This window comes from Miniopterus schreibersii, assembly GCF_964146895.1.
Source record: "Miniopterus schreibersii genome assembly, chromosome: 9".
NCBI lineage: Eukaryota > Metazoa > Chordata > Mammalia > Chiroptera > Miniopteridae > Miniopterus > Miniopterus schreibersii.
This window is the reverse complement of record NC_138118.1, coordinates 78,271,318-78,297,050: the sequence shown is the minus strand read 5'-3', so window position 1 is coordinate 78,297,050 and position 25,733 is coordinate 78,271,318. Positions and strand designations below refer to the sequence as shown.

General features: G+C 38.8%; 1 protein-coding gene across 9 annotated transcripts in view; it reads right to left on the bottom strand.

The window, feature by feature from the left end:
- The window catches only part of BBS9 (Bardet-Biedl syndrome 9), a 288,769-nt gene that overhangs the window by 168,355 nt on the left and 94,681 nt on the right, over positions 1-25,733 (bottom strand). For all 9 annotated transcript variants that reach the window (XM_081146598.1, XM_081146596.1, XM_081146599.1 and 6 more), the window contains one exon: positions 971-1,152. In XM_081146598.1, the coding sequence (XP_081002724.1) occupies positions 971-1,152 (182 nt within the window). The remainder of the gene's footprint in view (positions 1-970; positions 1,153-25,733) is intronic.

Below are 25,733 nucleotides of genomic sequence, written 5' to 3'. Positions count from 1 at the left end.
TTCTAAGAGAAAGTGCAAAGCCAAAGAATAATGATTTGATTTTAATATTCATATTTTAAAAATATATTATCTAAATTCCTCTGACTCTGTCTTGGAAATATAGACTCAAAAATACATAAATCTCACAAAGCGACTGGACCAGGACTGAGACTGGCTCTTGTTTTCATTGGCTTTTGATGCTCTGCTCCTTTTATTATTCCTACTTGCTCTAACATTTCTTTTATGTGAAAATAGTCCATATTTTTTCTCATTAAAAAAATACTTTTACCTGACCCTGAGAGGGGAACCTACAGTAATGCTTTTCACATGTCCAACTCAAACGGCAGGATTGGTGTTTTGTTTCTCCTTTTAATTTACAATAAAATTATACCCCTGTGAATCCCAAAGTAAGATAATAGTGAGTTATTCAAACTCAGGAACTGAAAGTATCATCGGCCTCTGGGTCATTAGAAATCAGCAGGCTACCTTCCACGTGGATGGCTAATTAACTACAAACATAAATTATGTTACTGAGCTGCAAACCACTACATTTTTAGTAACAGAGTGGTAACTCGTGTACTGTTTGTTTCTTTTAAAAGAAGCATCTAACATTTTTTTCAGGGATATAAGAAGTTAATAAATGACCACTCTAAACCTCAAGGCTCTTCTCCAGGCCTGAAACCACTACTCAGAGAGGTACTTGTTTCTCGTTTAGAGTTTAAAGAGCAAAACGAGGTAGCACCGCCCCTGGAAAAGGGACACTAGCAAAAGCATTATCTTAAGTAGGACATGTTTTTCAGAAGCTACAGAATACAGATTAAGCACAAAGACCTTGTGTGCTAAAGAGCAACCCAGTTGTTACAAATATGACTTTAATTAAGCCTGGGGGGAAAAATTAACTAATATGTGCAAAACATTATCCATATACAAAAAAATATAAATTCTACAATGAACAGTAAAATCAAATATTGCAAAGCTCCAAATGAGATACCTTGTGACTTGTTCACATCTTTGATGATTTTCTGAAGTTCTTTCAACTCCATATCAAGTGCATCATAGTTTAGTTCTCTGGATTCAACTTTTGGAGCTTGGAACAAAGAAGGGTCTGTCCCCAGGTATGAACACTGCAAGTGACCATCATCACTCAGAGTGACTATCACTCCCTTTAAATCACTACAATAAAGAAGAGAAAATAAGACATAATTAAATTTTTCGGTGGTTAGACTTGACGAACTATATTTTTATTCAATTAAGCTTCAATATACCATCAAGAAAATGACTATGTAATATGTCTATTTCTAAAGTTTTATGTCACAGACTCAATTCAAATGTTTCAAACATGACTTATTTTTACAGAAGTATTCCCAATGTTCTGATGCATTACAGGAGGGAAAAAACCACTAACAATTTAATTGTTACAATAGCTGCCATGGGGGGAACCTGACTAGAGGGCAAATCCTGCTTTCGGAGCTTTTCTGGTACCGCCACTCCCACCTGGCAGATTCACAGCACGGGTGGAGCTGCGAGGGATCAAGAGCTGGGCTGCTGGCTGGCTGGGGCCCAGGGTGGAGGCGCAGGAGCCAAGATGAGACAGCCCAGGGGGTGGCGAAGAGGTGGGTGGAGCAAACCCCGGGAGGCCCTGGAAAGAAAGATGCCCCCTGCTCCCCTCCTTGTGTTTCTCTCCGCCCACGGGCTCACGTCTGCCCTCTCCCGGCAGGTCCCACGGTGACCTCCTTCCCTCCTGGAAGGCCGTGTCCCACTTTCCCGTCCCGTAGCTGCTTCTCCGTCACTCTGCTCGTCTTGCTCTTTCCTTCCCCATCCTCTCACAGTCCTTCTCTTAGACGCCCTTATCTCTGTTCTACTCTAGAGACAAGCCAGAATATATGAGTTAAAATTGTAGCCTACTGTTTTTAAAAATAAAAGTTGTAAGTTTTTCTGAACTTGCTATAAAAGTAGTTGATATGAACACTGTTTGCTTCCTCCATAGTTTGCAAAGAAGAGAAAAAAAAGTCAACCCTGTCATACGTCATTTTGAGCTGGTACATAATGAATTTGCTTGCTTGATTTTTGTTATATTTTCTAGTGGCCGCTAATTTTTTTTAAAGGGTTGCCAACCCTGTTCTAAAAAGTTAAATGTTCATGAAAAATCATAAAAATTTTGAGAGAAAAAAGAATCTGAAAAAGTGCTGCTATTCAGCTGGGAAAAAAGATAAGATATATAAGGCTCTAGGCCTTATTCAGAATAAATAAGAATTCTTAAAACTCCCCAACACTGAGTCATGGCCGTGGGCAGCTCATGAATCCAAACGCTAGGCCTGACTGAGAGCAGCAGCTGCATGCTCGATGGGATGCTTCCCGTAGGGTGGGCCCGCACCGCCCGCCCCCGCCGCCCGCCTTCAAGACAACATGCCCGTACACGCCTTCTCCAGGGCTGAGGCACAGTCAGCGCCACGCAACCCTGCCGTGTAACTTCAGAGAAATGAAAAAGAGACTTACATCACCGATTCAACAGCTACAGAAATGGACTAGGGGTGAATTAGGGACTTGGGCTCTCACTCTGACTCGGCCACTATATAGCTTAGTAACAACTTAGAGACATCTTCCTAAATGTTCTTTATCTCTAAAATGAGAAGGTAAGACCCTCAAAGGTCTTTAAGTTTTATGAACTGGTTCCGTCAATCTATCTCAGAAAATAAATACTCCCAAAATGAAACTATTTTCTTAGAGGGTGAAAAACAACGCCACAGCACCTCAGGGCTTGACCCTTTCCTTTGCGGGCAACTGAAGCCACCTAGTGGTCATGGAACCAACTCCCAGCTCTGACAAGCGCCTTCAAGAGGGCAAGCCCTCTGCCCCGAGTGGTCACTGTAGTGTGCTCCACGTTCCAAACGGCCCCACTGAGGTCTAGGAATCTGATGAATCCTCGGGAAACTCTAGGACACTGAAGGGCAGATCTCTGGCTGGCTTCTCAGGGAATGTGGGGATCATCAGTCCTTTGAATCCAGAGGGTTTTTCCATTTTCATTTTCACCCTTGAGTGGTCAGTAATATAGGAAACCTAGCATGGCCTAACACAAGTAGCCCTCGCTGTGCAAATTTATTTGGTCTTTGAGTTGGATGGCTTATTTTTTAATCATTTTTGTCCCACTGTTTTAGATAGCAAACAGTAACCATTTAGACACAAGGGATTTGTCTAAAAATTTATCTGAACCTACTAAGTTTCTGAGTCCAGGTAGGAAGAGATGGAATAGTAATACATAAATGTGCTTCTTCAAACTCTCAAAAAAAATTCTTTACTGGTGCTAGAGGCGTCCAAAAGGAGAAGGGGGGAGCCAGTCTCCCCTCACTGAAAGGACTCACCAGATGTCACCAGAATGTCTTGACAGGAAATTACAAAACTTAAGCAAGTTGCTTTTTCCTTATCAGTGGCATCAGAGCCACTGCATATAATTTAAATCAAATAACAGAAATTTAGACTATAGATGATCTCATGTAATGTCATCTCTTGGTATTTTGTGCAAAGGACAAATTTATATATATACCTAAAGTTAAGACCAACTGAAGTATGAAGAAGAAAAGAAAAACATAATTAAGATTTTTAAAAGTCTTTCTACTTAAAGAACATTTTATTTAACAACATTGTCCATAGGAATTAAAGTGGTAGGTTCTATGAACGACAGAATTTTACACTGGAAGAGGCCACTGAGTAAATCAGGTATTGTGCACCATACTACTTATATCTTTAAAGTAGAGTTCATGCTGCCAAAATTAAGGTTTCTAGATTACTTCTGATCCTGGAAGTACACCAGCTAACCCAAGACACCAGTATTTTATGAGGAATCAAGGTCAAAGATGTCATATGCATAGGACACATAATAATTCTGTGATTTTTAGCAATGGGGCATGACATTGAACAATAGAGTTCACTCAGGAATCTGAAAGTAATTATTTTATCACTCAGTAAACAGATCCAGGCCCTAATAACCCATTCAAACAAAATTCCAGATGGATTTTAAAAGTTAAATTTAAAAATATGAAACTGCAAAAATATTTATCTGCCCTTAGGATGGAAAGAACTTTTGCTGCAAGAGAGCTATAGAGGAAACTACAAAAGGGAAGATCTCTGAATCAAACCACACAAAAAATTTAAACTTGTTCTATGCTTTAAAACAACAACAAGATGGTAAAAAGAACAAAGGACAAACTGGGAAAACATTGGCAACCATCATAAAATACATAATTCAAGTTAAACCATATGAAGTTGAGCATATTCAACTGTTTTTGACCTATAAAACCAGTTTTACGTGTTTCAGCTAATATGTAAAGAACTCTTGCCAATCAATGAAAATAAGATTATATCCGAAAATAAAAAGGTCAAAAGAAATGTACGATTCACATATAAAAATAATAATCAATAAACAGATTTTTTAAATTCCAAAATCAATAAAATGTGTATTTTTAAAAATACTATATTTGATTATTTAATACCTCAAACTAGCAAAAATTATATTTAAAACTCAGTCCTGCTGTTAGAGAAGGTACATGGAGATGAAAATTTGTTAAAAATCCTTTAAGAGAAAATTTTAGAAATATATAACAAAAGCCTTAAAAATGTTCATTGCCTTTTATACAGTACTCTACTTTCAGTTATTAAGAAAATTTAAAAATAACTAAGTGATAAGAAAAAAGGGAAATATTTTTAATTATGTTACAGCTATAATAGAGTGTTTAGAAGCCATTAAAAATCATATCTTACAAAATATCTGCAATCAGAAAAAATAGCAAAAAAAAGGAAATATTAAGTAGAAAGGCAAGATATAGTCTGCATATACATTTTATCCTAACTTTATAAAATACGTGTATATAAAACACAGACCAGGAAAAAAAATTCTCTAAAGGCTAATAGAATGGTGACTATCTCTGGTTAATGAGATTATGAGCTATTTTTATCATGTCTTATAATTACAAAATAAGATTTAAAAGAAAACTGTTTATTTTCTTTTTATAAGAAAAAAAATGTTCCATGTTCCATCCCCAGACACTAAACTTGAATCATCAACTTAGAATTAAATAATCTGTGGAATCGGAACTTTTATCTACTTCTCTTTTTCTGACAAGGCTGATCTATAAAATGCACAACCTGAAAGTATTTGACATACAGCTCACGAGAGAGAAAAAACGAGCAGTCTCTTTTATTTGCTAATTCAATAAAACAAATGAGCAATAGTTTTAAAAACAAATGAAAAGAAATGCACTCAATCAAATGATCTCTTGTTCAGCGCATTTCATGCAAAATAGGAATACTTTGAGTTATCAGACTGCTTCTTGTTATTATTTATCCACATGGAAAAGTCTTGAAAACTTAAGCATTATTCATCGCGCCCAGTTTTCGCTCTGCCTCGGTAGAAGCGCAGATGGAAAGGCACCTTCCCTTAGGCACCGGGCACACGGGAAGCAGGCTGGGCTTGTCACTGGAGTGCACTCCGATCCACTCCACCGCCACTCGACAGCAGGACAGAAGCCACAACAGAAGCTGCCCAACAGAGGCTACAGCGGCAAACAAAATATGGTCTTGCCCCATGAGAAACGGGCCTAGTTGTAAAGGAAAACTTTTTCTTTTTTAAATAGCAATTGCAATATAACAGGGCAGACGCTACTCGCACAGCAGGACGAGAGGGCAGTAACTGCACAGAACAGAACAAGGCAGCATTGGGCAGACTACGCAGGAGCTGGGCCCTGCCCTACAGGCAGATCCTCCAAGAAAGACAGACGGGAAGGCTGAAGGAAGAGGGCTCTGGCCTCAGTGAACTCATTCAGCCTCGCGACTTAAATGCATTTTTGGGGAAGGGTTCCCGTGTTCACAACTCCAGACAGACCCCCTCCCCGAGCCCAGCCGTGTCCTTCCAGCAGCCCTCTCCATCTCCCCACCTGACGGCCAACACAGGTCTGCAGCTGAACACAGCCAAATGAGCTCCTGATCTGGGCTCCCCCCGTCAACTCAACCCATCCCTCCTGCGGCCTCTTTCCATTTCCAAGACAGGAGGATATATTAAACAGTCAGTGAAATAAAGAAGCCCAGGATGCTGAGACCAAGGGAGTCAGAGGGAGATTAGGTCAAGATGGGGCCAAGAAATTAGAAAGTGTTAAATCATTCAGGCTCTTGTAGACTATCAAAAAGTGTGAATGCTATCCTCAGGCAATAGGAAACCACATAAGGTTTTTAAGTACAGGAGTGAGAAATAACATGATCCAATTCATCTTTGACTAAGACTCCTTCTGACTGCAACGTGGAGAGACCACTGGGGGCGTTAATACGGTAAATCCAGGTGAGGAAAGGTGGTGGCCCGGGGAAGGTGACAGGGATGGAGAGAGGGGGCAGATCCAAACCTGTTCAGAAGGTATAACCACGTAATCTCATTGACTCCCCAAGAACCTTGTGAGGAAAAGTACTGCGTCCACTGTACAAAAAGAATGAAGTCCAGAGGAGAGAAAGTAACAGACTGTGGTTACCAGGAGACAAGCCAAGCTGCAGAGAGCTGCAGGCCTTCCGGCTCGGGCCTGAAACTCCCACGACCACCAGCTGCCCTCAGCAGGCAGCAAGTGACCCTTCGTACAGAGTGGCCATTTGAGAGTAGACTATGTACTCAACAAACACAAAATGCTTTTACATTTAACTAAATTGTATTTTAAATAAACTACCGAAGGGTGTGTTTTTTCCATTACTTTTCTAAGCACAATGCCTAAGTATTCAAAAATCAACTATGAAAAATAGAAGAGACCAAGTCTACATAAACTGTCACATGAATATTTGCCTTTAATCTACAGTTAAATACAAAGTGATTATGATTATTTTCTCCTGTCGAGATGAAATTAGCTGACACACCTGTTTGGAATTCAGCAGTGAGGCATATCTGACAGCCATTTGGAAGTTGCTATTGTCGGCAGGATCCAACTTTGTACATTTAGAAGGAAAAAAAGATCTCTTTTGATGAGAGTTATCAATTGTTAAAATTATCTGCATTATAAGGTAGATTAATGACTGTCTACAGATTCTAACAGGGATGTGGCTTTCTGGTTAGTTCTTGTGAGGACAAGTATGTCTTAAACAAAAGAGAAATCATTTTTGTGTTGGAAAAACCTCAAATTATAATTACTCTTACAGTAAAACCAGCTTTGGGTTCTTTAGGGCCTTTGCCGAACTAACGCTGAAACAGGAAACAAAAGGATGGGTGCACGATTCTGTTCTAGGCTCTTTTCTATTTACCATTTACCTCTCACTTCTCCACTATATTTCATTCATGCACCATTCATTTACTCATTCATTCACTCATCAAATATTTTCAGACACCTATGATATGCAGAATACTGTTTGAAGTGCTACAGAGCATAGCTATAGAGCATACACAGATAAATAAAATAGGAAATTATCTCAAAGAGACTGCAGTGCCACCCAAGAATAAGACTCGTGTTGACGAGTATAACACGGGGTAGAAGACACAAGTACCATAAGACGTGCGTGAAGTGTTCAGTGTTCAGAAGCAGGAATGTCATTTCCAGCCAGAGGGATTGGGGAAACTTTCATGGTGGAAATAAAAGCTTAAGCTGGACAGTGAAATACAGTCTGTTCTTTAGTGATTGTAAGCGAGAAAATGTTGTTAATAGAAATTTGAAGTTGGCTCATGCTCAGTTTCTCCCAACACCTGAATGTTCTGAATTCTAAGTGGCAGCAGAAAAATGCAGTGCACGACCGTGTGTACACCGTTATTCCACTGTTCTTCGTGGCTCAGTGTGCACGTGTCCTGGGCTGAGAGTGCTTCTTACGTGGTCTGCATGATCAGCATGTATTCTGCTCTTGTCTCCGCCACCCTTCCCTTCCAGCTGCCTTCCCCATTCTGTTTAAAAGTAAAGCCCCGCCTTACTCTGATCATTATTGGGGTGTGTGTTTTTTTCCTTTTTTGTTTGGTGGTTTTTGTTTTGTCTTGCTTGGTTTTTTTCAGTGCTCCACTTACAAAGTTGTCTAAGTTTTAAGTGATCTCCCTCATGACAATTTATTTCTTTAAAACCTTCTTACTATTACTTTGCAACTTATTACATTATAATGTAAATATCTGTAATATGCGAGCCTTTTGGGTTTGGAGAGTAGGTGTAAAGAACACTCAGTATGAAGGACAATATGTTGAACAAAATACGACAGACATAGAGTACATACTGTGTGATTCCATTTATATGAAGCGCTAGAATAGACAACATAAATCAATTATGAAAAAAATGTGAATGATGATTACCTGGAGAAGGGAAGGGGAGAAGGGAAGTGTTAACTGGAAGGGGACATGAGGAAAAATCCTGGTGATGGAAATGTCCCATGGCTTGAGAGAGCCAGCAGTTACACAGGGATATTCATTTGTCAGAACTGCACCATTAAGGTTTGTGCCTCCAAATGTATGAGAATTTTCCCTTTAAAAACTTAAATTAAAAGAGGGTAGGTGGAGGCACAGAAAAAGGAAGCACACCGCAACGCTGCTAACTGTTGAAGTTCAGCACTGGGCGCAAGGGAGTTCGTGATACTGTCCACTTATTTTGTATATATTTGAGCTTTTTCATAATATAGAAGTTTGGAGGTTAAAAAAAACAGCAAATAAAATGCATGACATACATACACAAACACAGGATGGGGGCCAAAGTGGTTTACCGTTGTGAGTACACAAAACATGGAGTTTGTTCCTGTAGTATTATTTATTATCGTATTATTTTCCATACGAACTGTAAATCTACTTTTGCCCCACCCTGTGTATATAAATGACACCACCAACACACCACCTACAGAGACGCTGTAGAAAATCTACCCTGACATGACGCTGTAGAAAATCTACCCTGACATGACTGCCTAACATTCTAGGTCTATAGTTAAGCCCTAAATGTTCTCTCCCCCACTCCCACCCCATTCAACCTTCTCCTCCATCCTGCCCGTTTCTCTTCATCAGTGCGGTAGGCTACAAAAATGGCCAAAATTTTCTCCTTCCATGTATCTACGGCTCTTGCAATGTGACTTCACAACTCCTTTCATTAAGGGTGAAGTCTGTTTTGCACCCCTTGAATCTGGACTGGACTTTGTCTTGCTTTGGCTAAGAGAATGATGAGATCATCCAGAATTACGGTGAACTGTAAATACAATTGTGTGTGTCCTTAGAAGGGACAAAAAAAGATAAGACACAGAGCAACATGGAGGAAAAGGCCAGGTACAGGCAGAGGCAGAGAGAGACTGGAGTGATGAGACCACAAGCCCAGGCACACCAAGAGTTGCCACAAGCTACCAAAAGCTGGAGAGAGGCCTGGAATAGATTCTCCCTCAGAACCTCCAGAGGGAAGGAGACCTGTTCACACCTTGATTGTGGGCTGCTGTTCCAGAGCAGAAGAACCATCCAGCTAAGCTCAGCCCAAAACTGACAACCCCAGAATCATGACCTAAATAAATATTTGTTGTTTTAAGCTACTAAGGTTTGCGATGGTGTGTTACACAGCAAAGCTAATTAACACAATTGACCTTCCAAATACCCACTCCTCTTTTTAAAAGTATCTCTTCCAACAAAATAAAATAAAATTATCTGTTTCACAGTCAATCTTATTACCTTCAAATAAATTAGACCACCTCACTACACCCACTAAAAAATACTTCTATAATAGCACCCAAAAGTGTTACGGTATTTTTTTAAATTTTTGCACATTTGTCATTTTTGACCAGGCTATAAACTCCTTCAGGGGAGGGATTACCTAACATTGAATTTGTATCTCTGGATGCCAGACATGATGACTTCATCTGCATAAAATTTTCCAAAAGAATTCATTGTAAATTCACCTTTCTCTATGATACCTCTTTATAAGCAAATACAAAAACACAGCATTCCTTAGTCAATAATTGCAGACCAACAAGGCAATGAGGAAGATGTATGAAATTGCCCATAACACCTCACATCGAACACTTGAGATCAATATAAAATATGCCCAACTTTATTTACAGTTATCTAATATCCCTTCCCTAATCCTTCTAATCATCAAATCCTAAGGCAATGACAAAAGAGGTGGGAAGACTGAGTATGCAGGTGGCAGCCCGAACCTGGCCCTGTGCCTTGAGTGTAAAAACGCCAAGAAAGCTAGTATGTAAATATATTCTCTCCCAAGGAGAAGAAGGTTTTCTAAAGTAGGAGCTCCAGACAATGAATCTTTCCATAAATGAAACTAGAGGTTGGAACCCATCCCTGATATATGCAAGAAGACATGTTGTGTGCTGTGACTTCCTAATGCATTAAGCCCTTACCGGAATTAACTCAGGCATTAAGCAAACCACCTGTGTGTTTTTAGCATATATGTGTTGAGGAGTTACTTTTGCAATTTTTAAAAATAATTATGGCTTGCTGGTCATTTCTTGCATGAGCATCTCTCGGGCAAAGCTTCGTATCGATACACTCTGACATGCGTAACTCGTAATAAGTACAAAAGCCTGGGCGCCGGGAAGAAGCAAACACAGGCTCTAGGTTTCCTGTTCCACGGTACCCGCTTGCCCGCCCTTCCATACTGACTTCCCAGGAACCAAAAATGTACAACAATGTTTTAAGTTGCAATCTGGGGTTTTTGTAAATGGTTTTCCGTTATTATTGCTATCCACAATTAGCCCTGGTAATCAAGAGCTGGATTCTTTAACGGGAGAGACCCAGTCATTAGCATGCCCAAGAAAAGGACAAGTAAAATGGGGGGAGCCAAGGCCAGCTTCCAAAGGTATCAAAGTAGCAGGAACTCCAGAAAAAAGGTGCTGTCACAGCAAACTGCAGAAATACAGAGGTTGTAGTGGGAAGACGGAACAAACTACCTTTTGTAGTAAAGAGATTTCCAAGCATCAAGAAATCAGACTTGAGCCTGTTCTTTCAAAACTAACAACTCTTCTTATTAGACTTACTAGAAAGTCAACACAAGACTATTAAACCTGACCAATTATGCTCACAGACTGAATAAGTAAATTGCTAACCAAACAAAAAACAACACCACACAAAAAAACGTAACATCTAGAAGTGCCCTTTTTAAGTAAGGCAATGATACAATCAGACCATATTTGAGAAATGGATCTTCTTTAAAATGTATTCTGATCACATCATTCTCTGGATTAGATACCTCCAACAGTTTCCCAATTAAAACCCCAAATCCTTTAAATAAAGCTATGATCAGACTGCTTGCTCTCTTCAGCAGTCTCCTCTGATCACCTCCCTTCCCCCCAAGTCTCCCTACCCCACCTCCACCCTCTACCACACTGGCCCTCTTCCAGTTCTTTGGATTTGTCACTCTCCGTGCCCCTTTGGCGCCTGGTATGCTCCTCCTCCCCTCCCTTTAAAAAGGACCGTTGCCTACTCATCCTTCAGATTCTAACTCAAATGTTAGAAAATATCCCCCTGACCTCACATTTTAGATAAGATCCCGTTATATGCTCCCACAGTGACAGCTACTATTCTCTCATGGGATTTTTCACTGTTGAAATAATACATTGATTTGCACAATTATGCATTTACTCCCCCACTACAAGTTCAATGAATTCAGTGAGTATGACTGCTCTGCTCATAAATGTATCCCCAGAACCTAGCCACAGTACCTGGTACAGACAGGGAGCTAAAAAAACACAATTAAATGGGGTTACCCCATGCACTGTTTAGCAGCATCCCTGGCCTGTATCCATGGAATACCAGTAACAACTCTCCCTCCTCCGGTATGACAACCAAAATATCTGCAGGCATTGCCAAATGTCCCTTAGGGGGTAAAATTGCTCCCAGATGAGCAACACTGAGCTAGGTGATCATACCTCCTGGTTTGCACGGGATGGTCCCAGGTTATGCCTGTTATAAAATTATTAACAGCATCCCTTTCCCTCTCAGAAGTATCCCAGTTTGGATGATAAATTAAATTGTATCTCCTACTTGGATGTATGTGGATGGGCTCTCTTGCCCAGAAGGTGAACTCTTACGTACATACGGACCATGGTTTTGCATTAACATTATTTCCAAAAAATATGGTTTAAAACAAACAAAAAATCTATACACTAGGCTTTGGAATTAGTGGAAACAGTATACTGAGAATGGACAGAAGAAACAAGGCGAGATAAAGTGAGTAACAATACATGTTTATAGATTAAATGGGGGGAAAGAGTGAGAGAAAGGAGTAAAAGACGACTCCTAAGTTTTAGCCGGGAGGGCTGGGTATAAAACCACAAATCAAGGTTAGACAGGCAACAGAAGGAGGGTTGGGTTTTGTGGGGAGGGTGAGGCGGTGAAGAGACAACAAGCCTGCACTTGGAGGCATCTCCTCAACATGAGGGCGACACCCACCAGCCACGTGGACACACAGGTCTGTAGACACGCAGACCTTTGTCATGATACACTGCACTCCTTTGGCTCCAATGCCACTGGACTCTGTTTCCTTCTCTAACTACTGTTTGTTTGTCTTCAGGGGTCTTCTTGGCACCTCCCAGTGCTGAGAATCCCCAAACACTCCTCACACCGCCCTCCTTCCCCTTTCCTGCTAAAGCTCTGAGCAGTCGGCACCTATCAGCTATTACATCCATGCTAACAGTGGCCAGCCTCATTCCTGGCCCGTAACCACAGATATCACATGGCCAGATCACTTCTAAGTCTTTCCACTTGAATTATATTAATTTTCACGTGTGCAAGTCTTTCCAGTTTCAAAGGGGCTTCTGCACACATTTATTTCCATTTGTCCCTCAGTCGCCATAAATTCAACATGCCGAAAACCAGGCTTTTCTCTCTCATGAGCCTGTTTTCTCTCCTAGCTTCCCATCTCTGTGAAGGTCACTACAATTAACCTGATCACCATGTTCCAAAGAACGACCATAATTCTTTCTTGGCTTCATGCCTCTATATTAAAAGTTATCAAATTAAATTACTTACTTGCTTCTGAGTCTCCTCATATGCAGAACAAAGCAGTTAAACCAGATGATCCAATGCCCTCCTAGCTCAACTGTATTATGATATTAAGTCTCTGAAATTCTTGGATCCATTCACCATGACCTCAGTCTAGGCTAGTGATTCTCGGTCCCAGCAGTACAGGGGAATCTCCTGGGGATTATTCTAAAACAACACCTATGCCCGGTCCTCCTAAAAACCACCTATATCTGGTCCTTCTGGGTCCAGACATGAGAGCTATTTAAAGACCCCCTGCTCCAGTGACTCCAGTGTTGCCAAAACTAAGAACCATAAGTCTAAGCCCTCATTATTGTCACCTACATTTTGCAGAGGAGGAAGGTCATGTTCAAAGAAGCAAAGAAGTTAGCCCAAGGGTCCACAGCTAGACAATGGACCAAGCTCTCTAGGACTCCAAAGCTCATACACTTTCCACTGTGCCAAAAATCAACTGGTGCTTACACTTACAGTCTATACCAAGCAGTGTAATACTTGCCTTCATGTTGCTTTAAAAATGTTTTATTGTTTCCTCTGTATGTGTATGGTCGGTGTCTCCTAAATGGCCATAGGTCAGAAGTGGAATCTTTAAATTTCCCCCATAGAAACTATGTCAGGGTTGAGGACAGTAAGTACAAAATCTGTTTTTAAAACATCTCTTATAAAGTAGTGATTTGGGTTTGCATTTTCAAATATACCAAGGAGAGATCTAGTCATCCCTTGAAAACAGCCAGTACTAGTAAGAATTTTTTTAAATTTTTAAAATTTTTTTAAATTTTTTCTAATGAATGCCAATCTATAGTGAAGGTCACATGCCACTGAAATATTTTTTTTCTTCCATACACCAAGTTTATTTTCTGTTAGTATCAATGAAGCCTCCCACACTCAATCCTGTTACTCTGATAAACCAGCAATAGTAACAGACCACTCAAGGCACATGCTCTTTTAAGTGGGAAATGAGAATGGCCTTCTTTACAGTTACTGAGAACTTCTGCTACTACTATTACCACAGACTGTAAATTCCCTTAGGGTTCAAATGACTTCAGAATTTTGCCATCACTTAAAATCCAATAAACACAGACCACAAGAAGAAAGGGGGAAATCCTAATTTTGCTACCGCACATACACAGCTAAGTGACATTTTAAAAGCAAATATATGTTACAGGCTGAAAATTATACTATATTGTGGTAACCAATGAATTGCTTGTCATTTGATCAAATTGCTTTGTGTCCTTGCTCTTTTTAATTATGTCATTTAAGGACATAACTCTTCAATTTAGTAGCTTTTGGGGAAGACTCCTCACAGATATTGCACTCATCCGATGTTCCTGCAAATATCATTTTATTCAACAGATTGCCTATAGGATTTGCTATTTCAATTACTTGTTGAAATATTTTATTTTGTGCTACTTCTACTATATATCATGCTAGAGTCACAGGAATACTGAAATTGAAGGAGCATTTCAATGCTTAAAATATGAAACAAATTACTCTGGCATCTAAAAAAACCAAACTGTGAAAGCAACTCCTACACACATGTGGAATTAATTTGCAGAAGCTATCTTTTATTGGATTCTAGGTAATAACAATGGCATATGTTTTTTGTATGTCTACTCTTACAAAACAAATTTTTCACAACATAACCTTTCAAGAAATCAAAATGCTTCAGATACTTTCCGTCACACAATGTCAATCCAATAACTCAGATATCTGGCTGACAGGATTTAGCACACAAATACCTCAGATTACTATCAAAAGCAAAGCACTGCATCATTTTTACAGTTTCATGATTGTAAAGAGACTCTTACATTTTAAATCGTAAAATGCCGTTTCCCTTTTTCTACATTTTCTTGCCCTGAGTAACAGGATTGAGTGTGGGAGGCTTCACTGATGCTAACAGAAAATAAATTTGGTGTATGGAAGGAAAAAAATGCTCCAGTGGCATGTGACCCTCACTATAGATTGGCATTCATTAGAAAAACTTATGTCTTTATTTTAACAATCTTCTACCATTTTTAAGATACTTCACTTTGTAAAATACTTCTGAATATAGTGTTTTTCATTAAAAAGCATTTGTCCCTTCAAAGTAAATTATTTCATTGTGAAATTACCAAGACTAATGAGAATGCTAACATGTCCATTCTGTACTGTTTTAAGCGATAAGACCCCTAAAAATCACTTGCCTCTCCTTCTCTCTTCATTCCTGGTGTTCTAGATAAAGGGGCAGTTGGGTAAAAGTCTACCTTTTCCTTCGCTTTTTAAGAAAAGGAAGGAACCTGTTAGATTCCCTTTGACCTTTTCTGACTTCCTGCATTACTATAATTCTTCTGTTAAGAAGCAATATTAACACACACCCACAAATGGTAACTATGTGAGGTAGTAAATGTGTTAATTAGCTTGACTGTGGTAGTCACATATATATCAAACCATGACACTGTATACCTCAAGTATGCTACTTCATTTATCAAGTCTACCTCAGTACATCAGGGGGCAAAGGAAAGCAATGTTAAGAAGGAATATGTAAATATACCTAAAAGTGGAACCTGTTAAGTTACTACATCAACCCTCACTACCTACTGGTGTGTTTTTTCAATCAATTTTCTTTTTTAAAAATAAAAATTAACACCCCAACATTTGAGGTCCTCTTGAAATAAGTGGTTTGGCAAGAAGCGAGTTGTAAATAAATGCATAACTTTAAGCCTCTCATAGTAAAATTGCTGAAAATCAATGAGAAAAATCTTAAAAGTAGCCAGAAAAGGATAGGCTACTTTCAAAGAAGTCACAATTAGAATAACACAGCTAACTTCTCAATAGGAACTATAGAAGCCAGATGGCCACTGGACTTATATTTTTGAAGTGCTGGAAGAAAATAACTTGCTAATCTAGAATTCTATACCCAGCAAAAATGTCCTTCAAAGAATGAACATAAAGAAATCTTTTCAGACAAATAAAAAATTGAAAGATTTACTTACCAGCAGACCCATACAAAAAATAGTAAAGGGTATTTTTTAGGCAGAGGGAAAATAATCTCAGCAGCTGAAAGATTTAGGAAGCAAGAAGACAGATGAGAAGATAAAAATGTAGGTATATTTATACCTTATGAAATTTCCAAAGCTCGTTACTAATTCATAACCCCTTACTATGTCTACCTGGAACAGGAATAGTACTGATGTTGTTTTTCAATCTTAAAAGAGAAGAAAACAAAAACAAGGAGGCATATCTAAAGTCCACTGGTTTGAAATCCTACAGGCAATCCTGGCAACTGCAAAAAATAACCTTAGTGCACATCCTCCCTGCCAACCCATGCTGTTTCTGGAATCTATAATTAAGAAGACAAAATAGCAAGTAAAATTTTTTTAAAAGAAGGCTAAACGATTAGAGACAGAAGTAGGAAATCCTGGCTTCACTGATGCTTTGACTTTGAGAAACTATTTTCGTGGTGGTGCATCTGTGAACTGGATATTTTCCGTTTGCCCTGCAAACTTTCCATCTGTTTCCAATTTGCTCTGTGCCAGAAGAAGCTGACCACTGCATCAAAGGATCCCTTTTCCTCTGGCTTCCAGTTGAGTTTGGCCAATGAAGATGACTGGCAAGAGACTGGAGAAAGGGAGGAAATTGGGGTCAGAGTATTTATTTCCTCGACACTTAACCCTGCTAGGTCACCAAGGTTGGCTGTGTCCCTCAGCTAAGGCAAGAGCCCTGCCAGATGGCCCTCTCCAATAGCTACAGCCATACTCTTCAGGATCCAGTACCCAGCCCCTTTCCTTGTGCCTTCATGCAGAAGGGTGACAACAGTTCCCGCTGTCGCCAGCCTCACCCTCCCTTGTTCTCATCTCTCACCCTTGTTCACTACTACTTTCTCAAGCACCTCCTTTGAATGTGCCGTCTATTTGCTGCCAAGAACCTGATCTCTACAGTCATGCCTATTTGTAACATGAAAGGTCACAAAAACAGAACTTACACTAACAGCTCAGGCTTTAAAGTCAGAAACACCTGGAACTGGATCCCAGCTCCAAAACAATGGCCTTGAAAGAGCATGCTAATATCTCTAAGCCTCTCTTATCTCCTCCGTAAAAAAATAATAATAATAATAATAACAGTACCTGCTTCAAAAATTGTTGTGTAGTGTCAATCATTTAATGTAAAAAGCTTAACCCTGTGCCTGGTACAAAATACAGGCTTAATAAAAATTAAATGATTATTATTGTCATTATTATTATTGACTAGTACTGTAACTATGAAATAGATCCATGCCACTCCAACATTTTGATTAATATTGAATACATCATGTTTCACCCCAGAATACATGTCAAAGAGGCAAACTATGCCTTTTACAATACTCTATTTTGCACACCACAAGATTAAAATGCAACTAGTATGCATAGCTTTTCTGTCTATATAAATACACACCTGTACCTTTTAGAAGAGAACACTGATTAGCACAGGGAATGGTTCTGCTACAGTTCAGCTTACTGTGAAACACTAGCAACATAAATTAGCTCAATCCTATTTCGGCTGGCTCAGGGCTAAAGTAAATTCTGATCAGGTGGAATCAAAGAAAACCATTTCAGTGCATCATATACTTACATAGCTGCCCTGAGCAAAAAGAAGATGCACATATTAAATAGAAAGCGAATGCATGCTTGTGATCAGAAAGGCCCAAAACAACAGCAGTAATTTAAGAACTAAAACCAAGAAGGGTGAAAGAGAAGAGAAAGACCATCGCAACACGGTGCCCATCCTTCCAGGGTAACTTTGTGACTAAAAGTGTGAGTGAGAGCCCAAACACGGCCAGCCTCGCTCCCGCCCAGTGCGCCACAGCCAGATGGGTGCAGGCCCTCGGGAAAGCAACTTCAGCGGCTGCCTGGGGGTCTGCATGGCAACAATGCATTTGGCGGCACTAAACGGACAGCCATCTTCCAAATTTTCTCTACGTGAAAAGCAGTATGGACAATGATAAAAAACGGCTGACTGCTGTTTAAACCATGAACCAATATTTTTTCCCCAGTTTGGTTATGGTACCAGTTCAATAGGGAGAAAAACCAAAGTATGACTAGTTCCTTTGCACTATGTCAAGGTACCAGTTGAACGTGGCTTCCATGTGGACTGCATGCAGTTCACATACTTGATCTCAGAGGCCTTAACTCAGCCCTTCCTGAGCCAAATCCCTCTTTGAAACACAATTTCCAAATCCTCTGACTTGAACTGTTTAAATTCAATGTGATCGAGCAAACAGAGGAAATTAAAACAAAACTCTGTACATGTGGGCATTAACTGATGTTGCTGACTAAGAGAGAATATTCACCAGGAAATACCTCTGCCTAGCTTTCCTATCTGGGTTCAATCTTCTAAGAGAGATGTAATTCAGAGACAAGTGTATTTCTGCACAGAATTTAATTCAGTAACTACAGTGATGGACTCTCTTAGTGAAATAACTGTCAAGGTGAGCAAATTGGCAAATGCACCAAATCTAATAATAATGTTGGCTGAAATGTACACAGTGCTATTGCCAGGCACTCTTCTAAGTGTTAATACTAACATAATGAATCCTCAGAACCCCATGTGGCAGGTACTATTATTAGCCCTATTTCACAGAAAGGGGAGCTGAGGCACAAAGAATTTAAATATCTTGCCCAAGGTCACAGAGCCATTGAGTGAGTGAGCACGTGGTCAGTCCTCTGTTTCAACCATCGTGATATTCCAACAGTGAAAATATGACTTTTTACAATATTCCTGGACAGTGCTATTACTGAGCTGATTAAGATTCTTCTAAAGCTCCAGTCTCTCTTATCTCTTCTATTTATTATCAAATTAACAATTCAAAGTCTACATTCACAAATAAGTAAGAGAACTGAGCATAGCCCTCCTAAAAGGGAGGCTATACTAAAATTTCTACCCAATGAAACTGCAGAATGTTGATAAAATGTCTTTGATAACTATTTATACGGCATCCAATTATTCAAGAAGTTTCCAATAACCTAACAGTATTCGTAGCTAATGAAGTTGATTTCTGCCCTATGTTCAATATTGAAAGAACAGCATCCTTTCATGACTTTGAATGTACTGTCCATTTATTTTACAAAAAGGTGGAAGATATGTGCCTAAGAAGGGATCAATCCCTTCCTGCTGCTCTGCTTTTTTACTCCTCTGTTGCTTCAGATACTGCATCTGATGCCAGAGCCCCTAGCTGTAATTGGCAAAATGTATCCACTTACTTTTAGATTCTAAAATCTATAAGTCAAGTCACCTACTACAAAAGACCAATCAATAGGCACAATTTCTTCAAGAAATGATTCTTTGTATTCTTTAGTTTATATATTTATTTTATTCTTTACATACATACTTTACAATATGTTCTCTAGAGCAACTGCTTTATGTATTGAGAGAGCCGTATCTGTTAGTGATTTTTCACTCGGAAACAAAGCGATGCCTACTCAGTAAGGTACGTTCATAGGGCAAGCTCTAGAGGAAAGCCAACACTCTGAGATAGCCAGTGGACTCTGAGATAATTCACAACAGGTCATCTCCTGGAGTCATACTTTTTTTTCATTTGTACATGTTTTTTTTTTTTTTTTACTCTGGCTTGTTTCCTAAGGCTTACATCCCAAAAAAATCAGAATGTTTTCCCTTTCATGTCAACAATGACTCTTTTTAAAGGTCTTTTCTATATCAGAGGCAGAAATATATTTCCACTGAAATCTTATTTTTTTCTGCCGCAACTCTTGAAGATAACCAGGCACAGAAAGACAAAAAACTTTCCTTTGAAGAGTAAATGTTACTGGCAATTGAATTTGTCTTTTTTTTTTTCTTTCTGTTGTTTGTAACAAAAGTACTAAGTCCTCAGATTCAAGAGAAACTATTGAATTCTATCTGGTTTCCTATCCTAACAAACCACAATTGGAGGTGCCAGATTAATTCTGAACAAATTTGCTCCAGGGCACCTGCAGGGCCTGGACCTTTAATCTTCACATACCAAGGGTGTTTATTCGCCCCTGTGGGAAAGCAATGCAGGTCTGGGGAGTCAAAGGTTAGTCACTGGAGGAGAAAACCAGGGCAGAATCTCTCACGAAGACAGGAGAAAGCAATGAACCCTGCAGGCCGAGAGGACTGCCAAGGCTGGGGAGGAGGTCTAACTAAGCAGGAGGCCCGTCTTGCTCTTTTAGATCACACAGCCTCAGCAGGCAGGTGATCACTCCCTGACTTAAAAGAATTCCCAAATTATAAACCCCAAATGAAAGCATGCCAGATGATGCAATCTGTGAACACTAAATAATTGCTTTAAATTAACTGGTGTCAAGTTTGTTTACAACCTCAATAAAAAATGTATCAAACTAGGACCAAATATCGTCTACTCACAAATTCAATGACAATGATGTAGTATTTAATAAGTGGTATGTAATATAGGGTGTCCCAAAACAATGTATGCACATACTTTGAATAATTATAAAGGCAGTGTTTATTAAAATACATTACATTTTCAAAATTGAGCCATCGGCTGTTAAAGTGTATACCTTTTGGGGAGATACCCTGTATTCTCCATGGATATGTTCAGAAAACTACCATCAAGAGTCACTAATGAACAAAAATAAATTCAATTATTATATTTCTGGGCTACTGTGTCAACAATCTAAACAATTATTGCTGGTGATTAAATCACAATGTAATGTATTTTCTAATAACTTTTTCTTGGTTTCTCTGCCTCCTGTAGCCGTGTTATAAATCCTCACATCTGTTTTCCAATGTCGGTGTTGCCCGAGAAAGTTGCTCTGTTCCAATACTACTTGGGACTGTTTTCTTAAATTCTATAAACTAAAATAACAATAGACTATATTTTTAAAGGAGGGGGGCAGGAAACTAGAGATTCAAAAAGATGAGGGAAAAGTTATAACTGTAATTAAGAAGTAAAAACAAACCTAAAGTTTAAAATTTAGGTCTGATAAAATTTTGGTTTCCTTAAAAATAAATTTCTTAATTTTGTCCACTTTATTGTTTTTTCAAATAGTTAAAAATTTAACTGTATAGTCAATCTTTGAGGTTCCAAATTTTAAATGTTTTTTAGCAATTTCCCATTTCAAATAAAAATTAAAAGCCAAAAACTGTGTATGAGTAACATTAAGAGAATGATATGAAAAAAAAAATCAGGAAATTCTCCATTTTGGTCAAGAATTTTACTCCTAAACCTTGATGGCAATTCATCTCTGTCTCTAACATTGTAAATCAGTGAGGAGCAAATCCCTCTGATTTTCTTCCCCTTTGATCCAATTTTAGATCCAACATCATTTAAGTACAAATCCCAGCAATGCGTGTTTTAAAGGTTGAAATCTGTGAGGTTACATAATGCCTCTGTATATTCTTTAATCTGCAACTATATTTCAAATATTCAATATGCCCACTCAGGTAGTACTAACTAAAGAAAAATCTCCTAAATAAAAGAAATAAATAAAAGACTAGGTAAAAAGTTACATTGGTCTCATTCTAACAGTAAATATATTATTAAATTATTGCTTAGGAAAGGAGAGACTATTTGAAAAACCATTATCATCAAGAAAACCACTTGCGATGAAGCACAGAATGTCATAGCATAGCTTACTTTTTCATTTTGTCAGTTTCCATAGATGAACACTAAAAGCAACTATTTGAATTTCTAGATGAATTGGTCATTGCCTAGAAAATCAAATTTGGCTTCATGAATATAAATTCATTTTTAATGTTTATCGTGTTTAGGCTTTTTAAAACATGAGCATGACTATGACTGCATAAAAGCTTCTAAATGTGATTTATTTAGTAAGAACATAACTCTAAGGTATCACATTAAAGCTGCCATGGACAGCTCGGGTATCCAGCCGCTGAGGGTTCAGCTGCATTAGCAAAAGTGAGAGGGAGAGTGGCTCACTGCCTTAAATCCACAGCAGCCCCCAGCCCAGGCCTCCTTCCCTCTCCCCTCCCCAGAAAGCCACCCACATCCCATCACTGAGAAGGGGAGGAAAGGCAATTATGGAAATACATGCATGCATGTATACGTACATACATACATAAATGGAAGGGTTTTTGTGGGGGAGGGGAGGGGTTGCTGCTGATGACAGCAGTAAACATCTCCAAATGGAAAGATATTCAGAAGTAGTCTTCCTGTTACAGCACCATATAGTACAGAATAAATTACATACCTGTAGTGGTCTCTAAGAAAATACATGTCACACTAAGATGCACAGTTCTATATTTCTGGCTTTCAGTTCAGAAGTTCTAGGCCCCTTTGAGCGAAGGGGAGAAAATGTCTACGACACCCCCACGTTAGGACAATGTAACTTGTGCTCCACTGAGAAAAAGAGTAGCATGAAAATATCTCTAGCAGTTACATTAGAGCGACATGTAAAATTTTGTTCAAATCTCTCTATATAGAGAAAAAAGAAAGTAAGTCTCCCAGAAGCAGAAGATGATGAAATAAAGAGATATGTAACAGAGAAAAAAATATATAGTGGGAAAATAAAATATACTACTGAATAACAATTAAAGAAATTAAAAAATATATGAATCACTCTGACCCAGTGGTCTACAGCTATAGGTTCTTATCTGTTGATTAAACAAGACACAATATTACTGAGACACCCAGAAAAGGGAAGAAACCATAGACAGTATGGAGAGAAATGATAGACTAAGTCCTACGTATCAAAAAATATTCTTAATTTTGCCTGGCTGGGCGTGGCTCAGCGGTTGAGCGTCGACCTAGGATCCAGGCAATCGGGGTTCGATTCCTCGTCAGGGCACATGCCCAGGTTGCAGGCCCGATCCCCAGTTGGGGGTGTGCAGGGGGCAGCCGGTGAATGACTCTCTCATCATTGATGTTTCTCTCTCTCTCTCCCTCTCCCTCCCTCTCTCTGAAATCAATAAAGATATATTTAAAAATTATAAACTTTCTTTACTTACACTGTTAACTGGATGATATTATATGACCTCAAAAAACAGCATTTCAACAAAAACAGCAGAAGTTTCCATTATAAGGAATGGAACTGTTTAGTGCCCAGGCAGAAGTCTCTGGAGTGTGCCGACCCAGCTCATCTCCTATGACCAATCACAGCTCCTCTTTCTTTCGCCTGTGAGCCTCTGCTTGTCCACTTCATCATGAAAAAGTCTGGTGTTTTTCTCAAAGAGCATACAAATATTGTGGACTTCTGATTATCAGTTCTTTCTGCTGCAACCCCTCCTATGTAGCTTCCTTGTAATATTACATTTCAAGTGGTCAGTGCTAACACACATGGCTACAAGTTTGATAAGACTATAAAATATCTTCATGCCAATTATATAAGTGAAAGAAGTTTTGACAAAGTCCATTACGAGATAATCAAATAAGCTTTCTATAAAGGGATAGGAGACATTTTGTACATAAAGTACTTGAACTCATAACCGCTGACATAAAGTCAGTGCCAATAAAAACAATCCTTTTAAAATTTCTTTTCTACAATCTAAAGTAAAGGTACAGGCATGCTCATTAGCATAGTAACTACTTATGCATACAAGAAATTCAAAATGCAATCGTGCCCTTTATGGGAGACGGACCTAAGACTCTTTGAGAGGTATGCATCTACGTCTCAGAGAATTAAAAAAGGTGGGTAAAATGTTTGACCTAAACAAAGAAATAAATGTTCCACAAACAAATTCCCATCGTCCACAGAGGAGAGGACAGGATAACTGAGGCTAAATTAAATTCCCACAAAATTGAAAACCCCTATTTTAGGCCATAGTTTTAACCTACTTCTATAACAATTGCATTATGGTTAAAAAAAATTTTTTTAAGTAGCCAAACTAAATGCTCTTTTAATTTTCCAAAGGCAAAGCGTTCAGGCTCTGACGCGGCACGCCGGTGACCCTTCTAACAGCCGCCTGTTTCCAGAGCATTCCGTCACCAATCACTTTCAGTACCAACGCAAAGGGACGCAGAAGGGAAGGCCACAGCATGTGCTGCATCTGGACGCCCGCAGGAACTGAAAAGGCAGTGAGGTAACCACTGCTCCCAATACGACTGTGCTTTAATTGTTCATGTATCTCCACTAAACTTTAAATCCTCCCGGTGCGGCTTCCACACAGGCTGTTCCTGCTGCTGTCCCACGCCCACCTGCCCCTGCTGCATCCATGCGACACGGGTTCAGCGCGGTTCTGGGAAGCAGAGCGAGTTTCTCCAGCCACAGAACCCGACAGATGCTGGATCTGCTCACTCAGCCATTAATGAAGTTTTTTTAAAGGGTGAATGTAGCATTTTATACACTTAAATGTTCAAAAGTACTGCAAAATTCATTCCCAAAGGCAAATTGTTATATGGTCCAAATCAGAATAAATTTTCCTCCCAAGAAAATTTTTTAACTGTTCAATTAATATGAACTGTACCTAGTCAATCAAAATATGAAAGCAACAAGATGGAGTAAGAGAGCAATTTGCTGTTGGAAATGAGTATAAATAAAAGATAAAAGGTAACATTCTAAAATGCTGCATCCAAAAAGCAAAAGGTACTATTTTTCTTAATTTATCTTTCTTGTTGAAAGTAAAAAGGTACTATTTTTTAATTGTACTTTGACTATTGTAATTTCTAATTTACAAACCATCATTTTTCCTTTAAATAAAAAGAAAAAAGAAATCACTTTCTACAATACTGCTCCCCTTAATTATAATACTTAGTAATTTATATTTCATTTTTTATTCATTCCAAAAGATGAATAAAAAGAAAAAAGAAAAAGAAAAAAGAAATCACTTTCTACAATACTGCTCCTCTTAATTATAATACTTAGTAATTTATATTTCACTTTTTACTCATTCCAAAAGATGTACTAAAAACTCATACATATCTAAACCACTTCATAGTTAAATGAAAGAACCTCAGAGGCAGCACTACTTTTCCAAAGGTTGGAGTTGATGTGCCATCAGCCTCCCAGGTCTGCTGAGCGGGATAAAGGAACAAAGTCCACCTCAGGTTCCAAAGTCCTCAGGAGCAGGTAAATCTGGTGCTGCCCAAAAAATCACTGTTTCATGTCTATATCTTCCAGTAAGCACTTAGAAAACATAAGCTTTTTCCTCTAGAACATAGAGATTTTTTTTTAAAAATTTATGCTATCTTTGAAACCGGAGTATTTGAAATGAGGAGAAGGGATGTACAATGACACTTCCAAGAACGATAAAAGCAAGTCACCAACTCGATACAAATGACTTCTAGAACCCAAAGGGTCAGGGAGGCAGCTGCCAGCTACTAAAGGTAAAACCCACCGTAACTAGTGAAAAGCCACACTTCTCTGCTGGCTGCAATTCTACTGGGCAACTGACACCCCCATTCAAATCCCCACCCCGTATCCACTATCAAATTAACCCCCATACCCGTCAATGTCTAGAGATTCAAGTCCAAAACACAAAGGCACTTTTCCATTTAGACTGAGAGCTTCATTTTTTCAGAGAAGTTCACAGTCTCAATGACAACATGTCTAAAGAAATTTTTCAGTGGAAATACATGGTAATAAGAATTCTACCGTTAAAACATTTAATTTATAAAACAGAAAAGTATAAACGCAACTCGCATTCTAAGTGCAGCTCCTTATCCTTGGCTATACAGTATTTCTCAAACCTCTGGCAGGCAAACTAAACAGATTTACTATGGAATGGTACAAAGTCAAACAATCTGGAACTGTAATTACTAATAAATTTTTCATGAGAATGGAAGACGCTGTGTTTTACATTATTACATAAAAAATAAGATGACAATGAAAACCAATGAGACCAAGCAGAAGATTTCTAACTTCCATAAGGAGAGTTCTTCTGAGGGTTATAACTC